The sequence below is a fragment of the Trachinotus anak genome, unplaced genomic scaffold, assembly GCF_046630095.1.
Source record: "Trachinotus anak isolate AG129_WGS33_773 ecotype Australia unplaced genomic scaffold, CSIRO_AGI_Tana_v1 ptg000010l, whole genome shotgun sequence".
NCBI classification, from domain to species: domain Eukaryota; kingdom Metazoa; phylum Chordata; class Actinopteri; order Carangiformes; family Carangidae; genus Trachinotus; species Trachinotus anak.
Genome location: NW_027273861.1, coordinates 15,234,870 through 15,256,076, shown reverse-complemented (window position 1 = coordinate 15,256,076; position 21,207 = coordinate 15,234,870). Strand labels below are relative to the sequence as shown.

Here is a 21,207-nt window from a genome sequence, read left to right as displayed (position 1 = left end):
GCGGGCTGCAACAGTCAGTGTTCAAGTATAAACATGGCCGAGGTCGTTCTGCTTTGAACGCTAGCCTTTCTGTCAGACACAGAGACAGAAGAGAAAAAAACAACACAAGCTATAATCGCCTTCAAAAAATAATAAGCATTCTCTCTGTGTGTCTTACAATAGAAGCCGTTCTATGTTTTTAATGGTAGGAGAGGAAAGACTGACTGACTGGCCAACACACTGGCAGCTGGCTGCCTGCAGCACCAAGCAAACCCATGGCTCTTTCTTACTCAAAGGAGGGAAAATCTGTACCACTTCTAGCAAACATTTGTACTATACTGTTTATCCCTGTCCGTCAACTCTCCCGCTCTAACATAATTCTTTCAGTGCATTTTCTTCCCATAATGCCTACCTTTGAATGTGCAGTTCCCTGACTCAACAATGCAGTTGAGTCATTTCACACATCAAGCAGATCCCGAGCCTATAATTACAGATTACTTGCCCACAATGCTCCAGTCAATGAATGCTAATCAGAGGGCGTGGCGTGTCCACCACCCCTGGCTGCTGATATTAGGAGCAGCCCTCCGCATCACAGAAATCATTACGTAAACCATTTGGAATGAAAACATCAGTCGCCTCAATTGATTTCTGGGAGGAGGAGATCTCCAGTGCATATTCTCATTATGTGTCTCAATGGACCACTTTACAACGAGCAGTGTGATGGATTCTGGAAAGGTGCTACATTAGTATGTCTGCATACAACAGCTGGTCAATATGGAGATTTTTCCATTGCTCCATGCAAAGGGTCATTTTATTTATTTTTTTTTATTTGGTGAGTATCAGGCTGGTTTAAATGTCTGACAACGATCAACTGTCTAATTGGGGAAAAAAAGGGATTCCATGAGGAAAAACAATAGATCCATCCATTGTTAAAGACACATTAACACAGATAAACACTTACTTCTCTGACAGTAGTTCTGTGACCAGCATCGTCCCCTGAAGTGTCCGTTGATGGTGTTCTGCGGGCAGATGGTCTGACCTTGGGCCGTGCCAGGGCACACATCTCCACACTCTCTCTCATTCTTATTGGCCACAATGAAGTTGTCCTCCACCGAGTCCAGGATCTTGGACCAGTCCAGGGTGGCTAGGTAGCAAAGGTCCGGATTCTTCTCGATCCTCACAGCACCCCGGGTGATATTCATCAGACTGTGAAGGCCCACCTCCTTCATCTGCAGCATTTCATAAATGACAAGAGCGTAGTTGAAGAATAAGTTGTTGCCGCGGATCACCGTCAGGTTGGGGAAGAGACTGCTGAGCGTCTCGATGCCATAGACTCTGAACAGCAGCACGTAGTCTGTCACCACTCGCAGCTTTGGGTAGCTGAGGCCTCGGAAGTCCTCGGTCTTGGTCTTAAACATGAGCAGAATCTTTAGGTGGCCCTCGATGATGGTGCAGTTCTCCAAAGACTGGAGGTTGGTCACATTGTTCCGGATGTCCTTGCTCGGGCAGACTGGAAGAGAGTAGACGAAAGTGAGACATGTGTGAAGCAAGTATATTCCAGTCATACGTTACAAGTTAGTTCATTCAAGTATTTCATTAATATTATTATAGATGTATTGTGATGCTTTTCTCCTCCACCTCCCTCTGCCTCTCATTCATGATTAATTCCCACCAGGGAGCTGTCGAATAGAAACAAAGCTCCTCTAGAACACCTTAATGTTAAGCAGCTCCGGAGCACATCAGCAAGTATGTATTTCAAGTACACACTCAGTTGCCAGTTTATTATAACTCGCTAAAACTAATGCAGTCTAAACAGTCCTGCAATGAATCCCACCTTCATGAAAGTAGTTTTTGTTCAAAGTGCTTTAGAGAAGTGTCAATTCAATTTAATGGATGATTTTGGAGACCTTAGTATGTGACACTCTTGATTTCAGCATATTTAGTCTTCCATCACTAACTTTTAAGTGCTTGTACTTGTACACATGGAGAAACGTGGCATTCCTTGCAGCTAGCTTGACTGTGGCCCATGGTAACAGGCAAAAAGACTAGTCTTCCATTTGCTACAGTGTTAAAACTACTAGATATGAACATCAAAATGTCCCTCTCTTTCCCCATTTCAGCCATGGAACCACTTCTGATTTACACGAAGTGGAGCAGATCCATTCATGAAGCAGCATTACTCAAGTCCCCTCTACAATCTGAGTGCTCTCTCCCTCCCTCTCCCCCTTCTCACACACGCAAAAACACAAACAGTCAATCCCTTCCCATTGGCTCCAGCAGTATTTCTCCAGAGAGGAAATTATTGTATGGCACTGACTGATCTGAATGAACAGAGGAGAGCGGCATGCTGCCGTTGCTTGCTACAAATAATAAGATGCACTTCTCTAACATTTTCTACAGAAATGTAAGGAAAATTACAAAGTGAGAGGGAGGATGGCTCATGGTTTAAATTATATATGACCAGTGTAACAATGAAAACTTCATTTTATAGTTGTATCTTAACAAATTCTGTTATTTTCAAAAGAAAAAAAAACTAGGCTTACAGAGGACACACCAACAATACTGCTCACACATCATCTGTTGTTAAAGCAGTGTAGTAAACACAGCACAGACTCATCAGCACCAATATTTTTCTACAAACTGTCTCTTTCTTTGAATTAAAAAAAAAAACACCAGAAATGATGAGGTGGGATGATTCTCGACCAGATAACTGAAAAATTTGAACAGGCGGGTCTGACGACACCAAGTCAAAGCCAGTGTCAGCTCACGTGAACAGACTTGCTGTTCAAAGACTGAAAAACACGGTTTAGTGCTTGAACATGATGTTAAGAACAAGCTAACGTGCACACAAATTCTTAAGCGTCAACATACCCATTCATTCAACATACTCATTAAACACTATGGCAATGGTGAGACATAAAATACTAATTTGTTCACATGACTTAACCTCTCATGTACCGCATCAACCATACTGGCAGCCATTATGGCCTGAAACAGATGCTTATGGCCAATAACCAACATGCCAGAAGATTGGATTTAAATGCAATTTGTTAATGGAACATTACAAACTTATTTCCACTACAAGACACAAACATTAGGCTACTATTCCCAGTCATTTATTGAATTAAAACTGCTGCGTGGAGAATTAGAGAAGGATGGATTGGAAGGCTTGTGAGGCTCATTCAATGGAAAAAATCTAATGTAACACAAACAGTTCTTTGTAAATTTAGACCAAACCATTCCAAATAACTGGGAAAGTGATCATTTTTAGTAGCACACCAATTATGAGCATCAAGCTTAAATATATATCAGTAGAAGCTCCTGTCTGGTGATAACAGTTGTAAACTCTGGGCAAAAGAAATCTTGAGAAGGGGCCTGAGCTTGTGCACACAGGGTAAAATAAGCCCCTTATCACTGAAGCACTCTAACGGTCTGCATCTACTCTGCTTTTTTCAATCGATGACACAGACACACACCTGCTAATCACACGGTTTGTGTGAGTGTCTTCCATGTATCTTAATGGTGTGAACCTGCTTGCCACCTTTTGCTATTTTCCCCATTTATTACGCTCAATTTCCCTCCACTGCTTTGCACACACTTAAAATTAAAAAAAAATCAATCACACTTCAACATGCATGGTAAAATGGGAAAAAATGTCAAAATTCATTGCAGTGGACTGCATAGTTTCATTGAGTTGTTATTGGCTCTGGTCATTTCCCAGGTGTAAGCTACCTATTAACTTCCCATTCTGTTAATGGTTAGCGAGACAAACATGTCAACAGTCCAGGTACAAACTCTGACCAGCAGCACATCAATGGAACAGTTGAAGCGACTTCTTATAACGAAGAGCAGCCAATAAAGCCTACAATCACTACACTGCCAAATAAAAAATGTTGTTTACTACAATTGCTTCTTTACAACAGAGGGGTCAGAGGGTTTTTCAGCCTTGCTTTTTGGCACCAGTGCTTCAGATTATATTAAGCATGTTTATGTCTACAGTGGCAGATGTATTTTTTTTAGAAATAAAATAGAACAAAACAAAACAGCTCAAAAACATTTTAACTGAGGGAAATATATAAACAATAACATCTAAATGTCATGCAGGCAAGTGTGTTGGTAACAGTTGTCTTAATTGACATGGTGACAAATTTTTAAGACAAAATTGAATCAGCTAACTATCGACTGTAATCCTCTGAATGATTACCAGGACGGCCTCAGATGTTGACGTTCTGTCATATGCAGTTTTACACTGGTCAGCCTGTAGATGACTGGATGTCCAGATGTGTTCATGTTTTCTTAAGCGGCCCACTATTGCTGAGGTCAGATTGTAATACATCCCTACAACTGCACAAACATAAAAAAGGAAACAGGTCTCCACAGCAACGTATTAGCAGCAGTACACGCCAACTTCAGACGAAACAAGCTCATCAAGATTTTAGGAACCAAAAGAAAGAGTGCCAGGATATACACAATGATGATGAAATCTACACAAATATATGAGAAGCAAGTGATGCAAGACTTCTCTTCACTCAGATCCAGAGGGCAGTGCCCCCAGATGGACGGAAAACATGTGGAGCAGATGGAGCCATCAATTATCTGGAGGTTTAAACTAGAGTTTGTTTCTGAAAGAGCTGTCTGTAAATCTCTCTCCAAGCAGCAGGAGTTCTGTAATAACATGACAAAATGAGGTATAAATAAATCACAAAAGTCAAACAAATGTAAGAAGATGTGCAGCAGAGTCTAAACAAGCTGTGTACCTGATTACGTTCTGAAAACACTAGTTTGTATGGAAATGCAGTATTCAAAATCATCCACACTGGTGTGGCCAGAGACTGTTCCACATTGCCCACTTCTGCTTTCAGCTAGCTTTGCCAGCAGTCAAAAACAACTCATAAAATAAGAGAATAAATCCTCTCATCAGATAACACGGAGTTTGAAACAACAACTACAACTCATTCACACAATCTATCCAGCTTGGCCTGGCCACACCCTTTTTATTAGACACCGAGTGTAACAGAAACCAAAACACAAAAACAAACTTCTTCCTCCTCTATACAGCAGTTGGTGTTATTCCCAGTGATAACAGCAACCTTACACCTCGCAGTCCCTCCTGCCTTATCTCCTAGACACATCAAACAGACCTACAGGCCACCCACTCACTGTCAGGCTGCAGCACTAATCGGATACCAACTGTGCAACACGACAACATAACAAACAACGTTGGGCAACACCAGCAGGGCCAGAGTGCATATCACCTCTGCCCACAATGCTCTTCAAGACATACCAAGAGGACACAAACATGACCTTTTCACAATAATGTATTCGTCCCACTGCAGGTAAGAAATATGTTAGTGGAAATGAGGTCTTTCTACTCGCACAGCAGGCTAACAGGCTAGCACATATGTCACGTCTCCTGTTGGAGAAGCTTCACTGACACATAGAAATGTTAGTGGGCCATGAGGGGAAGCAGTAGACAGCGCTGCTGGGAGTTCTCTCTGCAAAATGGAGTCTTGTTTTCGACTGACAGGAACGAGAGAGAGGAGGAAGGAGTGTGTGTGTGTATGTGGGGGTGGGTGGGGGTCATTGGGGGGCAGATGGGGAAGCGGGGAAGAAAGGGAGGGGGAGTAAAGTAGCGGAGGGTAGGAAGGGTTGTTGTGTAGTCGGTGGCTGGCTGCGAGAGCCACTGTGTCTTTAAAATAATGAGCCATCTCCTCCCTCTCTCCTCCCAGGTTTAGGAGCAGGGGGACACAGGAGAGGCAAAGAGAGTGAATGGGGAGACAGAGGGAGATTGAGTCGCAGGTTGCAGGCAAAGGGGGGGGGGGGTGATGGGAGGGGAGAGAGTGGGTGAAAGTGTAACCTGAACCCAGGCAGGAACGCAGAGTGACGTAAGGGACCTACAGGACAGTTGGTGATCACATGCATGAATGAAGGGCCGCTATGGACCACAGTTGCATGACTAGCAACATGCACAAGGGCCCACACACACACACGCAGGCTCTGTAAGTGATGTTCACCTACAATAAACAAACACTCGATAAACAGAGTCTAAGACTGAATATATTTAATGGACAAACATGAGAGAAAAAGACAGACAGAAACAGGGAGGCTTAGGGTCGGAGGGAGAGACACCTGCTGCACAGTTTTTCATTTCTGTCTCATCTATAGAAAGAAACCTAGCAAACAAAAAGCTCTGGAGCTTTGACTTACAGAAATAGACTAACTCAACAGGTTAGAGCTCCCTGTATGATATAGAAGAGAAACTGGCGGACATTGTGTAACTGGGGGGGGGGGGGGGTTCGTGGACAATGACCCTGACCCCTCTATAGCTCACCCTCCCACTGAGGACCACCCATAAGCAGACAGCTTGGTGCTCTCACTGGCTGTACAGGAGCTCTTAATTACAATAACAACCCAATCAACCGCTAATGAGCCGGGCTGGGGGTGGGGGGTGAGCAGAGAATGGAATAACAGAGCACAGACTGGAACGTACTGTACCATCCTGTGGACCTCTATAGGCGAAATGTGGGCCATCCACCCGCCTTCCCTGTCTGTTTGACACTTAATTTGGCAGCAGGAATGAGGAGAGGGAGAGGAGGAGGAGGAGGAGGAGGAGGAGGAGGAGGAGGAGGAGGAGGGAGGTATACATAGGGGGGTGTCAGACAAACAGAAACAGCAGAGGAGAAAGCATGGAGATGGAGCGAGGTGAATGAGTTTAAGTCCTCACAAGGAGAAAAACAAAGTAACAGTTCCCTTACAAAATTTCGACAGGTTAAAATAAAGTCACAGTTACACATGCAACTGCATCCTCAATGTCAGATCTCTTGATATCAAACACATCAAAAAAGATACTGCGAGACATTTTGTTTGCTGCTTGAATAGTTATGAGGGTCTTTCACACATCCATGCTGGTCTCTTCACACATTCATCCTGGAAAATTAATTGAATAAATTTCCCCAACTGTTCCAGTGAAGGCAACAGTCACAAACGCACACAAACGCACACTAAATTTCCTCTGGAGGTCGATCCTCCATAGAGTGTCACTGGAGGACAGGATGAGACAGGGCTGAATGACCCTGAAAGAAAACAACAATACTGCAAGATACTTTGTTGTGAAACAGATTCTGACATTTACAAAAAGAGTATCTGCTTTCGCTCCACATCACCTTTTCTTTTTTAAAATCAAGTTAAATTTGTCTACCAACAATTCTTTTTTTTTTCCTTCAATTTTGTCACTCATTTAAAAGTCAGATGCAAAACTATGACACCAGTCTGCTTTCAGAAGGATGTGGTTACTCATTTGCAGTGCAGGCAGAGCATGCATGAGAAACCAGTAACCAAAATGTAATTAAATGAGGCCAAATTATGTTATTTATTAGCGGGTCTGATTGTTTGCCTTCAGCATTAGTCATGAGAAGTGAATTTTGGTCATTTTCATTATCTAACAAGTAGTAAAATGGCACTTTAACTTGCCATGGTGGGTCAATTTTGCCATATTACATTGCATCCTCAGCAAATGTAACTATTGCGTTCTGCATACACTGCCTGTTGATGGTGAGACAATATTGTTCAGTCCTAATATGAAACTTCAGCTGTACTGTTACCACCAGTTGTAAAGATCAGTTGCTACAACTGACATAGGGTTTCTCACACTCAACCCTCTATCAGCAAAATGCAGTTCAATACTAAGAGTAAGGGTGCACGTGTGAAAGCACACACAGTATAATTATATTATACGTGTAATCCACTCTGTTCCTCTGCTTTCCATAATGTGTAAGTATGTAACGTGAGACTAGTGGTGGCAACAGAGAATAACATATTCTGATTTCGATTTAGCTGCACAGCAAATCAAGGCTTTGTGGAATCTGTCCTAACCATCTCTTTTTACTTCTTTTTCTGGCAGATATCGCTTAGATTATAGGAATATTGGCCAGGATGGCTCTAAGTCATCAACAAATCCAAGTTTTTTCTAATTTGCAAAAATTTGACATTTGTAAAATGGCAGAATTATTGACTAGTTTCTCTTTAGCTCCCTGCCATGGGCTGTCACTGCACCATCTTTACTGCCTCCCTGCTCACTGTAATTTCAGCTCAGAAACAAGCAGGACCTGTGCAGTTGAGGTCAAACCAATGTAACGGCTGTCTCTGACAGAAACTGCCATCTCCACTATTCGGTGAGGTCCCACAGCTGCAGCCTCCGTTATAGTGTAGCTACAATTTCAGAAAGATTCTTCTCTTATTTTTAGAGTTGTGCTCCCTGCGGAGAATTTAATATGCATCAACTAACAGTAGCTGGCTGGCAGTGAGAAAGTGGATCACAGTGGCAGTTTTAGAAGGTGAGAGTGGAGCCCTCTGTGGCCCGCGGACCAGCTTGCCTCTGCCTTTTGCTGTAGCAGAGGGCAGCCACACGTTAGCTTAGCGTGAAACCAGACCTGTCTAGCATGAAACCAGGTGGCAGCTAACTCTGGACTGTGAGAAGTTTCCTCTCTCTGTCAGCTTAGGCGCACGTTGCCCCCGATGAGGTGATCTGCTGATTATAGATTTGTCAACAGCTCAGTTGCTGAACAAACCCCAGGAGAGAGAATATGCGGCCATGGTGCCAAGTGGACTGCCAGTGGAAAAATGCATTTGTTTGTTAATATAGCTGTGGAAAGTCCTGAGGAGTAAAGCCAGCTCCCTGTGCGCCCACTGCCAAGCTGTGGCTTCTACAGTGAAAAATGATGCTAAGAAATTGCATGAGAGGCATTTTGATTAACATGTACCAACTTGTACCTCCAAAACAAAGAGAGCTGAGGACCAAAATAACACTACGTGAGCCAGAGAAAGACAAAAGGGGTGGGGGGGGGGGGGTGGGGGGTTAACAAAATGTTTTGTTAACAGTAAGAGGAAACAAATGATATGATAAGTGAGTGTAGCTAACGTGTATCGTGACTGACCTGTACTTCCACATTTGAGGACATCAGATAAAAGGCTTGGGAGACAGAGCAGAGAGAGAGAGAGAGAGAGAAAGAGAGAGAGAGAGAGAGGGAGTGTGTGGGTTGAAGCACCTGTTCCTCCCTTGCCTCAGCCTCCCATTGAGGAGCATGGCAAAGGGAGCTGGCCTAGCCTATTTATATACAACGCTGGGTCCCGTTACAGCTGTGGCACAGGGCCAGGCTGTGGCAGATTGAAGCGGGTAGAAAAGAGCAACATGCAGGCCCTGCGCTGTCAGATGGCTGGCCAAGAGAAGAGAGAGGCCTAAATCAGATCACACTGGTGACTTTGGCTCGCCTCCTTCTCTCTACCTTCCGGCACTGGCATAGGAGAGAAGAGGGGAGGGATGTAAGGAGAAGGGAAGGACAGGTACAGACAGAGGGAGACAATGAGACAGAATGTCAACAGAGAGAAAGAATGAGGAAGAGAAAAAGAAGTGAGCTGGGGCTGGCGAGGTGCTGGGTCACTGTCACTTGTTTTTAAAAACAATGACTCACTATTTTCTAGTTCCAACGAGCTTAGTTCAACCTTGGGACTCAAGGCTGCCGGGAGGGGGGAGAAGAAAAGAGAGGTGTAGAAGTGGAATGTGTGTGGACTTCCCTGTTTGAAACCTGCTAAGTGTAACAGGGTGCCTGACGGGAAGTGATGCCCTGAGTCCATGTCTCTACCCAAACATTAAATATCCACTATGTAGACACGTGTAGTCTGACTGTGAGACGTGTCTATCTTTTATGTTTATGTCTATGTTTTATGTACTCATATGAAATAAGAGGACTGAGACTTTGAGGTGTTTTCAGCATCCCCTAAACTTGCCCCTAACTTCTTAGACAATTCAACCAAATTTTATCTGGCAACTTTGCGGACTTACTTCCTACTCAAAAAACAAAGAAAAGTGAAGAGTTCAATATCTTCATTTCATAAAGTATGTATAGCAGATAAGATGGTCATTGTCTTTGTATCTGAGGTTGTTTTCTTACTGCCCATTTCCTCATTCCATTTACAGCCTTTTCTCTTTCTCCTTCCTCCATCATATGCTTTTGCACTACAGTGCAGTGCAATTTACACATGAAAAGAATTTAAAATGCAGAATATTGAGGCAAACCATTCTGTTTTTCTACTTATTCCCATGACCAATTACAGCCGACATGTTCCCTGTCTAGAAAATAATCGGACAGCTGGTAATACAAAAACAAAAAACAAACAAAAAAAAAAAAAAATCTGAAAAATTCTGGCCATACCTTACAAAACAGCTAAACCAGGTGGTGCTCCAAACAAATAAAAAGCACGTTGGGGGGGGGGGGCAGCATTCCTGACATAGCATTTGGAAACAGACAGAGGACTATGAAACAGAAGCCAGTGATCAACTTCAGGCTCCATTTCTTCAGCAAATAGTACAAGACAGACAGACATCACACACAAAAAACACCACACTCACACACAGTGAGTAATACAAAAAACATCTGATGTTCCTTTTCATCTTCCCACGTTAGCGAGTGGAGCGCAGCACAGTGTCTTGGTGTGGTGAGCCTCGGCCTGAGAGGGAGGCAGCCGGGGCACAGTTCCCCTGCTTGACTTGTAGCCGCACGACAGCAGCTGCAGGGCCCAGCCCCACCAACGCTGTGACCCACAAACCAGAGCTACATGAGGCTGGACAAGCTACGCCTGCTTGATGGCTCTGCCAAGTCGGCTTCTTCCATCCCGTATGGCTTTCTTTCTTCTTCCAAATCTGCCTGTCTGCTTCCTTAGACCTCTACATTTGAAGAGTGGCTGCAAAGCTACATTTCCAGTCCTCACCTGCCTCCTGTAGCACTGTAGTTTGTACTTTAGCATTAAGATTGAAGGAAAGACCAAGAAGGATTCAGATAAGACAGGCAGAGTACAAGAGTTGTGATGGGACAGCTGCCCAGGCTGAAGCTAAACATGCTAACACTTTCTATTGACATTCAGTAGTTTTAACCTTCAGTTTAGGGGTTTAGTAGAGGTATTCCCTGTGTGAAGAATGGACGAGTGAGCTCATCCCAAGCATGGCAAATCCTATTGATTTGACTGGATTGCTGCAAGGCTGCCAACTCCGAGCTAGAGCTGCATCCAAAATTTGATGCAAACGAAGAAAAACACCCAAAGAGGAGGAAATAATTTGATTCGAACTGCCTTGAAATGAGACTCCGATTGTTTGTGTGTGGCTTTATCAATGTGTCTGCATGTGTGTGTGTGTGTGTGTGTGTGAGCCAGGGACTATAACGATGAATCATGAGAGAAGTTAACAAGCAGGGGAGATGGAAAAGCAAGAAATAAAATTTTAAAAAAACAAGGCAGAATTTGAGAAATGGAGAGAGCAAAGTGGTACTAGAGCAAACAGAGATTTGACGTCGGGAGAGTTGACAAACCAAGACGAAAAAGAGGGAGAGGCAAAGGGGAGGCTGGAGGGATGGAGAGCACAGGGGCCAGGTCAGTTTAATGGCCCGTTTGTCTGCACTGTTAGACCACCAGCTCTCACTGGCTGCTGCAGGAAAACCTCACTCTCACTCTCACACACACACACACACACACACACACACACACACACACACACAGCCTCTCTGCTTCCTTCTTTCCATATCTCTCCCTCCCTCTACCTTTTCCATTGCTCAGGCCTGTACCCACAGCTTCAGAACCTCCTCCTTCATTTTACCAAAACACAAACTGTTTATGAATTTTTGCAAAAATTTGATTTCATTTTCTCTCCGTCTTTTATTGCCACCTTCTTCTATGACTTGATATCATTATACACGGAGCTGGAGATTATTCTGACCGTTATCAGTAAACACACATGCACAACTATCCCTTCCCCTGCTGTTTGTTTTTCCACAAAAACCCTTTGCAGATTCCCTAAGATTTGCAATAGATGCCCTCCTCTGTTGGTTTTTCCGTACAGGATATCCACGAGCATGCTAGGTATGACATGGTTGAAATACTGACGTCACGTTAACGTTCAAAAGGGCCCCTTGGCCAACAAATCACTCACTGTTACCTAGGCCTCTGACAGACTGGTCCCTGGAGTGGTCTGTGGCCACGGTGGTATTGTTAAATGACTTGCATTCATTTTGCTGTCATTTAACAGCAAGGCATGATTCAATATGAGCCCACTTTAACTGTAAGTGAATTAGGAATGCTTGATGCTCAGGCGCATCAACTAGGTGAAAGCTCTTCATCTCTCTGTCCCTTTTCACTCCCATCTTGGCATCACTCCCTCACTTGACTTCTCTAGCTACAGTATCGGCTCTGCCACTTTGAGACAATAAGTTTCACTCCACTTTTGAGCCAACTAATGACCGGTTTAACACTGCAAAGGACACATTATGCACACAGCACACATGTCAACAACTATCCAATAACGTTAAAAAAACTTAGGTCTGACCTGAATGCTTTGTGTTTTGCCATAACTGATACTTAAGTCTGTGCTTTGTTGTTTTTATTCCCAGAATATATATACACACAGCGGAAGGGTAGATGTTAATTCAAGTCACTTACTAGAAAATGTTCTGTGCCACAATTTTCATTCTACTTTATGTAGCATAGTGCTGATTTTTTTTTCCAATTTTCAGCCAGCAGCATGATTGACATGGACTTCAAGCTGCTGCGCAGTTTGGACAAAGTTTCTAATTTGCAGACCTGCTCTAGGACCTTGGTCTTTGCTAATGATTTTCAAAACTGGAAATACAATGCAGTGGTTTTAGAAAACCAATGTTAAATTAATCTATCAAAAAAGTTTTGGAATACATTTTAGAAAGAAATACCCCATACAGTTGAAGAATTTACTACATTTAGTGCAAATCAATTTAAATTTAATAAAAATTGGGCCAACTGTATTCTGGCATGTAAAAGGCTACTTATTAATGGATATGTTGTTACATGAATCATTGCCAAGGATAAAATAAATGGAAGTGTTCAACAACTCAAACTCTCTTTACTCCAAAAACGCAGAAACAAACCAGTTAATAAAAAACGGTTAACAGTTAATAAAACCCCTAATAAAATCATACAAGCATACATTCTGTAATTAAGAAGATTACATTTCGTGCTTGGCCAGTGGTTTTGTGAGGCATGGCCAGATTCTCACCCATCTGGTTTCATGACTAGTGGGTGAAATGGTGCAGAGGAGGACTTAACAGTACAGCGGGTGCAAGAAGGAAGTGAGAAGGAAGGAGCTTTGTGTACCCTCTTTCTGTAAAGCGGGTGGTTTCCATCTCCTGCTCCATCTGTTGTAATGCTGGTGAGGGCGCAGTGAAGAGAGCGCCCGCGTTACATGTTGTAAAAGTACGAGCAGTGGAGTGCAGCCTTGCTTGAGGTGAGCAACACTGCAGTTTGCCAGTTTCACGTGGGACTTGTTGGTGTCTGCGATCAGCAAGCACCGATCATGAAAAAAAAAACAACAAGTGAGTCACCGTATTTATCACGAGTGATGTTATGGATCAATAAAAAAAAAAAAAAAAAAAAGAACTGTGCTACTGTGGTGAGTCTACGACAGAGGGGTACACTCTCAGGACTCGCATCACTTATTGTCAGACTCAAGACACTGCTCTGAGGTCAAGAATGGCAAAATCAGCCGTGAGTGTATTGCCACTGGCAACAAAAACTCAATAATATGTTACTAGAGACAATATTAAGACAAGACAATTATGCCAAAAATGATTATCCTACTTTCTGTCATCACACATTAAAAATGCAGTTAAGTGTGAGTTACATGCAATGAGGCAAGACGTGTATTTAGACATGGAAGGTGAGGGGAGCACTGTAGCCTACTGCCAGCACAGCTAGTGCTATCACCATAGAAACCCATCTCAGGCTAGTTCATCAGGACAAAAACAGAGTCACCCCCCCTCCTGACACAGACACCATCACTGAACACATTACACATACAAGCATGAGTGCTCATAAAAGGACACACAAACACACACACACACACACAGAGCTGCAAACACAACATAATCAGAGAGGTCCATGTGACTAGGTGCTGTTGTTCATGATGTGCAGGTGACCATGTTAAGCATCACTTAGGCCCAGCTGGAGCAAGCAGGCCTAATAAGGGAGGAGAACACAAAATACAAAGAGGGGGAGAGAGACACAGAGAGAGGTGTCAAATGGATGGTGTTCACACCTTTAAGAGGTTTGAAAGAGGAGGCTTTCCCACCCCATACAGAGCAGGATTAGCAGGTGTGCATGTGTGTGTGTGTGTGTGTGTGTGTGTGTGTGTAAGGTCCGCAGGCTGTGCGCATCTGCAGTGTGAAAGAAAAACAAATCAGTGGATGAGAGTGAACCCTCTAACCCCTGAACGTAAAAAGAAAATGAAGGGTGGTAAGGAGAAAGAGGGAGTGAGGAGAAAGACATTGCCAAAACGGAAACGGCGTGGACACAGGAGGGAATGGGAGAAAAGTTGCTGTGGTGCAAACAGCTTTTACTCCTTCAGTAACTGATTAAATTTGGGTGGATTTTTCTCACTCAACATGCGCTAGAAGCAATGGTTTGGTCAGACACATACATGGGACATCTGTCATTGGATACACAGGATATGCATTGAAGGAGTGATGCATGAAAGTTTAAGAAGAGAAACTACAAAAGCAGATGCCTAATGCTCACGTGGCTTTCTCCTGACTTTCAAAAGACTTGTTTACCTCCCTGCTGATGTCAATCATTACATATTTGAAGCTGGCTGGTTATGGTCCATGTAATGCAGGAAGGTTCAAAGTAAAGTAAAAAGTATAAGAATTTCGCCTATTATTATTATTATCATCATTATCATCAACATCATTATTATAATTATTATTATCATCCAATAATTGCTGGAATTCAACAAAATTTCAAACTTTTGCTAACAATGCATTGATCAGCTGAAGTTGAGTGATTGTAATCATAACATATTCATCATTTATTCTTTTTTTTATTTATTCATATCACATTATTCGTGTAAATTTAATTAATCAATTCTTCTGCTCAACAGTTATTAGCATGTGAACATATGTCTGTGTGCGTGTATGTGTATTTGTATGGTTGTAATTAACTGCTAGGAGACTCACTGGGCTGTGTGTCAAATAGCCACTTCTCAGTCATATGACAGTCCTCAAAATAAATGTAACCATTCAGGTTCAGTTACACAACCACTCCTGCCCAACAAACATATATGCACAAAACACACATACACACTTACACACTTAAATCCATGAAACAGATACACAAAGTTGCGCATACACAGCGTGATGCCTCTGAGTTTTTGTGCAATTGGCAGGACAACAAGGTTACATTTGACTTCTTTTTGTGAGATTTAATAAAATTAACTGCATTCACTTGTTCAAAAGGAAGATTAAACACAATGTTTAATTGTAATCAATTAAAAGTGTAGCTACATGAGAATTATAAAATATAAAGTCAAATATTAATCAATAACAGAACTAAGCTCTCATGGCATAGCTGGTACACTTCAGCACTTTTTATTTGAACTTTATTATGTGCATGAATGTACATTTTGTTCATTAGGTGTGTAGAAAGTATTGTAGTATCTCAGACAAAAGTTGTATCTCAGCAAGTTATAAAAAAAATTCAAGGGATGTCCAAAATTTTGCACAGAGCTGTATATGCACAAAAAACACAAATATGAATCTACTGTAGCGTTGTTCAGCTTTCTGTTACATCTTTTCATCACCCCCGTTACTCTGTAAACAGGAAGCTGTTTGTTCACATTTGTTTGTAAGACACAAACTGACATACATACACACTCTCTGTCAGTGAGGTCAGAGAAGGGAAACCCTGAAAAAGCTGGAGGGTCGGTGCCTGACAGAAACAGAAACGCCAAGTGCTCAAAGTGTGACCTTCGAATTGTGCGATGGTTTTCTAAACTTTAACCACCCGAGAACAGAGTTACAGATTCTGATGCATATTTCCACACAAACAACTCAGCCTTCCTGTCTCAAGTCCACACTAATGTAGATAAATCTAGAAAATGTTTAAAATGTCAAAAGTTTTCTGTCTACACAGTTGCTTACATAAAAAGTCAGCTGTCGACTGAAATGCCAAAACAATAGAAAAACACTTATATCTCTTGTGCTGGGCAGGCGCCGGCCACTTGAGCCAGAAGCTTTACGTCATTTCTATTGACTTCAATTATTTACAAATCAAGGGTGAGCACCGGACTGCACATGAAGATATTTGAACACGTAGACAGGGTCCTGTGCTGTGTCTCAAACCACGTACTTCCATCCTCTCACTTACTGTTTTGACTGCATACCTGTATTCGCACTAACAAGTATCCCAAGACGCAGTGCAATGTAAGTACCCAGATGGTGCACTCAAAACAGTCACACAATTTTATGAGTGTAAAACTATGGACACTTCTCACGCTCAACAGACGCCATCTTGGCTAGGTAGCAGGAGGAGAGGAATCACCGTGGTAGGAGGATACATCGTCTGCGCCAATGGCGGCTTAATTTCCATGTTGCACCCAGGAAAGTAAAATGTTCACGTTCAGGTCAAGTGAGCAACGCAACCATCAGGCTGCCGACAATCACGGTCACCTGTTGTGATCCTCATTTCCGGTGAGTGCACAACAGCAGCGTTTAATTTGGGACACCACCACCCTGTTAAAATTCACACACTACACCAGTGAGTATACTGTGTACACAGTGTACTGACTGAAGTATGGAGTTGATACACAGCTCAGATCACATAAAGATACACATCAGCATTTTCAAAAAAATTTTCCTCATCAAAATCAAACCAAAACATCCATTTTCAATTGTTTCAGACAGCATCTTCGCCACAAACATGGAAGGGGGGACAAAATGAAGACAGAAAATGAATTTTCCAATTAACTCACATTAGGACATGGACATGGCCTCAGCCAGTGTCTGATCCTGCCTGCAAAAGGCCCCCAAAAGATCCCTTTGCTGATCCCTGTATTACAGGGACGGCTCAACTTGGATTTAACTGTGTGAAGTCACCAACGGTTAAAATAGGGCAGATCCAAACAGCAACAAGGACTATCAAATCAGATTGTTGTAGCATGGCGTAACGGCGCTCTCCATGTGTTTGTCTATGCGTGTGTGTCTGTGTGTGTGATCCCCGCACTCCATCCACCCCCTCCCAACTAGACCACATTTCTGTGCAGTGAGCAGAGGTTTACATAAACAGTCACAGTTCTCTATCTAGGAATGGGAGTCAGAGAGGAGGTCATCAGCTAAGCTCTGTATTAAAAGTGCAGTCCTGCCTATCACAGAACTGTAAAGACCAATACCCATATTCCAATTCCTCACTTAATTTACAGCCTGGCATGATAATGTGTTGAAGAGGAAGCAGTTCTTTGATCACAGTGTTTGTATTGCAAGGAGTGGCATCTAGACACAAATCAGCTGGTTGAAAGTTTTGAGCATTTCCCCTTCATCCTCTTGGATTTTCACAAGAAGACTTGAGCAATGTAAAATCTCTGTCAAGATCAATGTATCTGTACTGTATTTGCTTATTTTCTAAGACAAGTGCAGCAGCAGCTAAAAGGGACATGAAAGAAGGCAGGTTTGTCACTTGATGTCGTATACGCAGGTATCTAGAGAGACATTAATATTGCTACCAGCATTAAAAGTTTGGCTGCAACTAAAAAGGCAGATCCAGCTGTTTGTTACCCGTTATTCAAACATCTTGCATTAATTCACTTCTGACCAGAATCTTAGGGCTGTTCCTTAACCGTGGTCTCCAAAAGCACAATGAACGGGACATTAAAGTATTCCTTAGCATAGCAACTGTCACTTGTTGGGCCGACATGTTTACCAGTTACTGTTATGTTTTTGTGATGTGTTGATGTTGCTTGCAATATATAAGTGGCTTAAAAACTCTGCTGACTGCAACACTAAAGGTAAACTGAAATGAAAGTGTGAGTTTTACAGAACTCAGTAAATATACTGTGTAGCTTGTATCCATTCATTTTCAGATTCTGCATCAATTCAGCAATGACAATGTCTTCAGAATATGAATGAATACACTGGGAGTTTCTGGCTGGTGGTCTCTCAATTGCAATGAACAATGAGGCTTCCGGGTTGTGTAGAATCTTTTTGTGGTATGAAAAACTATAAATAAAATAAGAGGTAACATGGCCAAGAAGTGATTTGAAGTTATCAGACTTCGCCATGTTGACACATCATGCCCTAAAAGTAGACTGACAGTAGCCAGTGTCACAAATCTTCTGGGGGAGCATGCTCTTGTGTCCCTGCAGCTAGATATATTTGTATATTAGTTCAAAGCTTGTTGAGAACACTGTGATTAATATTTATTGTCTCTCTTTTCCAAATGCCGAATTTGAGAAATCCTCTCAGCTTTTTGAAAATGATCAGAAAACGAATACAGTGTAAACTTAGCACCGATGTGTCTGTCAAAAGCAGACAAAACTGAACACACAAGCAATCGCGCTACAGGAATGTATTTGCGTGTTGGCTGATCAAACTGTGAATTGTGGAAGTCAAAAGGTCAGTGTGTGTTTTTCATCCTCCGCTTGTATTGTATACACACACACAAGTGCAAACAAGATGGGAAGAAAATGCTTTTGCAAGTTCCGAGAAGTTGAAAGGGACACTTGGAAAGATAAGAGCAGAGGAGGAAGCACTTAGGAAAGGCACCCCAACAGTTAATTTCCTTTAGCAGTACATATTGCTTTCCTGGCCAACACTCAAAATGGAACACACAGCTGGTGGAGCCTTAGATCAACCCCCATTGTCTGCTGGCTCTGTGAACGTGGACTACCCAAACATACAATTGCAATCGGCAGTAGGGAAGCATTGAGAAAGCCACGGTTCTGCATGTACTCCATTAAACATGCAGTGTATAGTATCGTATAGTATAGTATAGTACTATTATTAAAGCAAACATTCAACCCATTAAACCCAATTTGAATTTACATTTAAAACTGTGAAACGGTTATTAACACTAAAATCAGTTTTATGTAGATTAAATACTATGTTGTCAGATTAATGTGAGCACTGGAGTATTATTATCTTGATTCTGCTAAAACCTACTAGAAGTAGTATTATTAGGTATTATGTGGTGAATCAGACCCTTACTATAGCCATCACATGTTGTCCCATTCTACCTTTTACAACTAGGCATTACAATGATTCATATACTTAACCACCCATCTATAAACACTATCGTGACAGGAATATCAGAATTTCTTGTTATGTGGTACAAAAATACTCAATTCTGTTTGCAACACAAGTGTCTCTTAAACTCCTATCAGAACTATTTAGTCCAGGTCAACGATTTAAACACAAGAGCTTAAACCGTTAGTCATTCAATCGATTTCTTGAACCTCAGAAGATTAATTGCCAACTAATCTGAAAATCAATTCATTGTTAAAGGCATTTTTGAAGCAATAAAAAAGTTAGTCCCATCTTCTCAAATGTGAGAATTTGCTTATCTTTGCTCATCTTACATTATAGTAAACTGAATACCTTTGGGTATTGGTCTGTTGGGCCAACAAAACAAACAATTTTCAGCCATGACCTGGACATTTTTCTTTATTTTCTGAGGTTTTACACACCAAACAATTAATCAGTTAACTGCTGAGAAAACGGCTGATTGCAGTACAGAAATTCCAGAGATGTGTTACAAATGGTCTGTCCAGCACATTGTTTGTCCTCCAGAGAGCAGTTTCATTTTCAATTGTAAAATGCCTCAATATGGTCACAATCCTTGAAAATAACTGTTTCAAAACTGTTAGGAATTCTGATCAAAAATGTTTTGTTGTTTTGTGATGTGTTAATGTCAAATCATGAATATCAGCTGATATATCACTACCTGATTTTTAACTCTATCTAGTATTGGTCGGGCCAAAATATTAAAACTAAACCAGTAAAACTAGCTTAACTGGTGGGTTGAACTGACTCCACATCAACTTTTAGACAATGAATGATTATTTTAATGCAGACTTCTCTCCTCTGTTCACCGGCCACTGTATTGTTTTATTTTGGAGCAACTTATTCTTAAATGTCCTTCAAGGTGTTTTGAAATAAAGTAAGAGAATCAGTAGAGGAGTGGTCACTGCTTTACATTGCGACATTCTTTGCCTCACCCCAGTTCATTTTCTCCATGTTTTAGGATACCACGTCATGGATTAATGCTTTCCAATTTCATAACCAAACACATCATGCAATTTGTCCATTTGATGAAATGGATGTGAGGTGGATCAAGGGGCCACTCAGGGTACAGGGGCTAGTGCTAACAGGCAGCCTGCTCCTGAGCCTGTTTACCCTAGTACACACTGTTCTCATGCATGGTCAACTTCTCTAGACACACACACACAGATACATGGAAAACATACATTACCCAGAAGTGGGCAGGTCAAGAGCTGAGCCATGAGATCCTGCAGACAGCACGGGGTGTCTATGGTGCATACTTATATGTATGCATGCGTGTGCACGCACGCACGCACGCACGCACGCACGCACGCACACACACACACACACACACACACCTACATGGTGGCCCACTTCAAACACATTCCACAACATGCACAGCATTGTCAGAAAATGCCACTGTGCAGTTCAGTGAAGAGAGCCCGAGTATCCAAATGAGCTACAGACAAACTCATACACAAATGGAGGCATCTCCTTCACTTTCTAAATCAACATGTTACTCTATCAGTAGAGTTGGAATAGCATAACTGGTTCTTCCTGAGTAAGAAAGACTGCTGTGGGTATTTAGTTCAGATTGTCAGAGTGGGACGTTCTTGAGGCTTTGAAACAGTGTATGTGACAGAGCCGGTTAAGGAAGCACATATACTGTGAAAAGCGTGCATAATAGCACATACATACACACATGCACACTAACCCCTTCCAACAGAGCTGTGCTTACAAGCCTGAGAGGAACAAGAAGGGGGCAAGGCTCCCAGTTGCACAACTTGTTTTTTGCGAGTTATACCAGGAGACAGCTGAGCGGTTACTTCAGAAAACTGTTTGCTGATAACTATGACAAACAGCCCAATCAAACTCAACTGGCAACAGCCTGTAAAAATGGCCTTAGAACATTCTCTGGAGTGCAGTCAGCAGATCACAGCCACAGTGTGGTTTATATATCAATACTGCTTCCCCTTTCCCATGACTGAGGTGGAGATGTCAGGCAGCGAGTGGATTCAGAATGAAGTATTCTAAGTATTTTGGTTGTTGCCCCCCCCCCAACCCCCACCCCTGGTGTAAACATCTCAACAGTGCCAAATATGGTCACTTCCCAGAGAATTGAGTAAATCAG

General features: G+C 42.2%; 1 protein-coding gene across 1 annotated transcript in view; it reads right to left on the bottom strand.

The window, feature by feature from the left end:
• The window catches only part of insrb (insulin receptor b), an 82,936-nt gene that overhangs the window by 58,201 nt on the left and 3,528 nt on the right, over positions 1-21,207 (bottom strand). Inside the window, exon 2 of the mRNA XM_071487862.1 lies at positions 941-1,489. Coding sequence (XP_071343963.1) covers positions 941-1,489 — 549 coding nt within the window. The remainder of the gene's footprint in view (positions 1-940; positions 1,490-21,207) is intronic.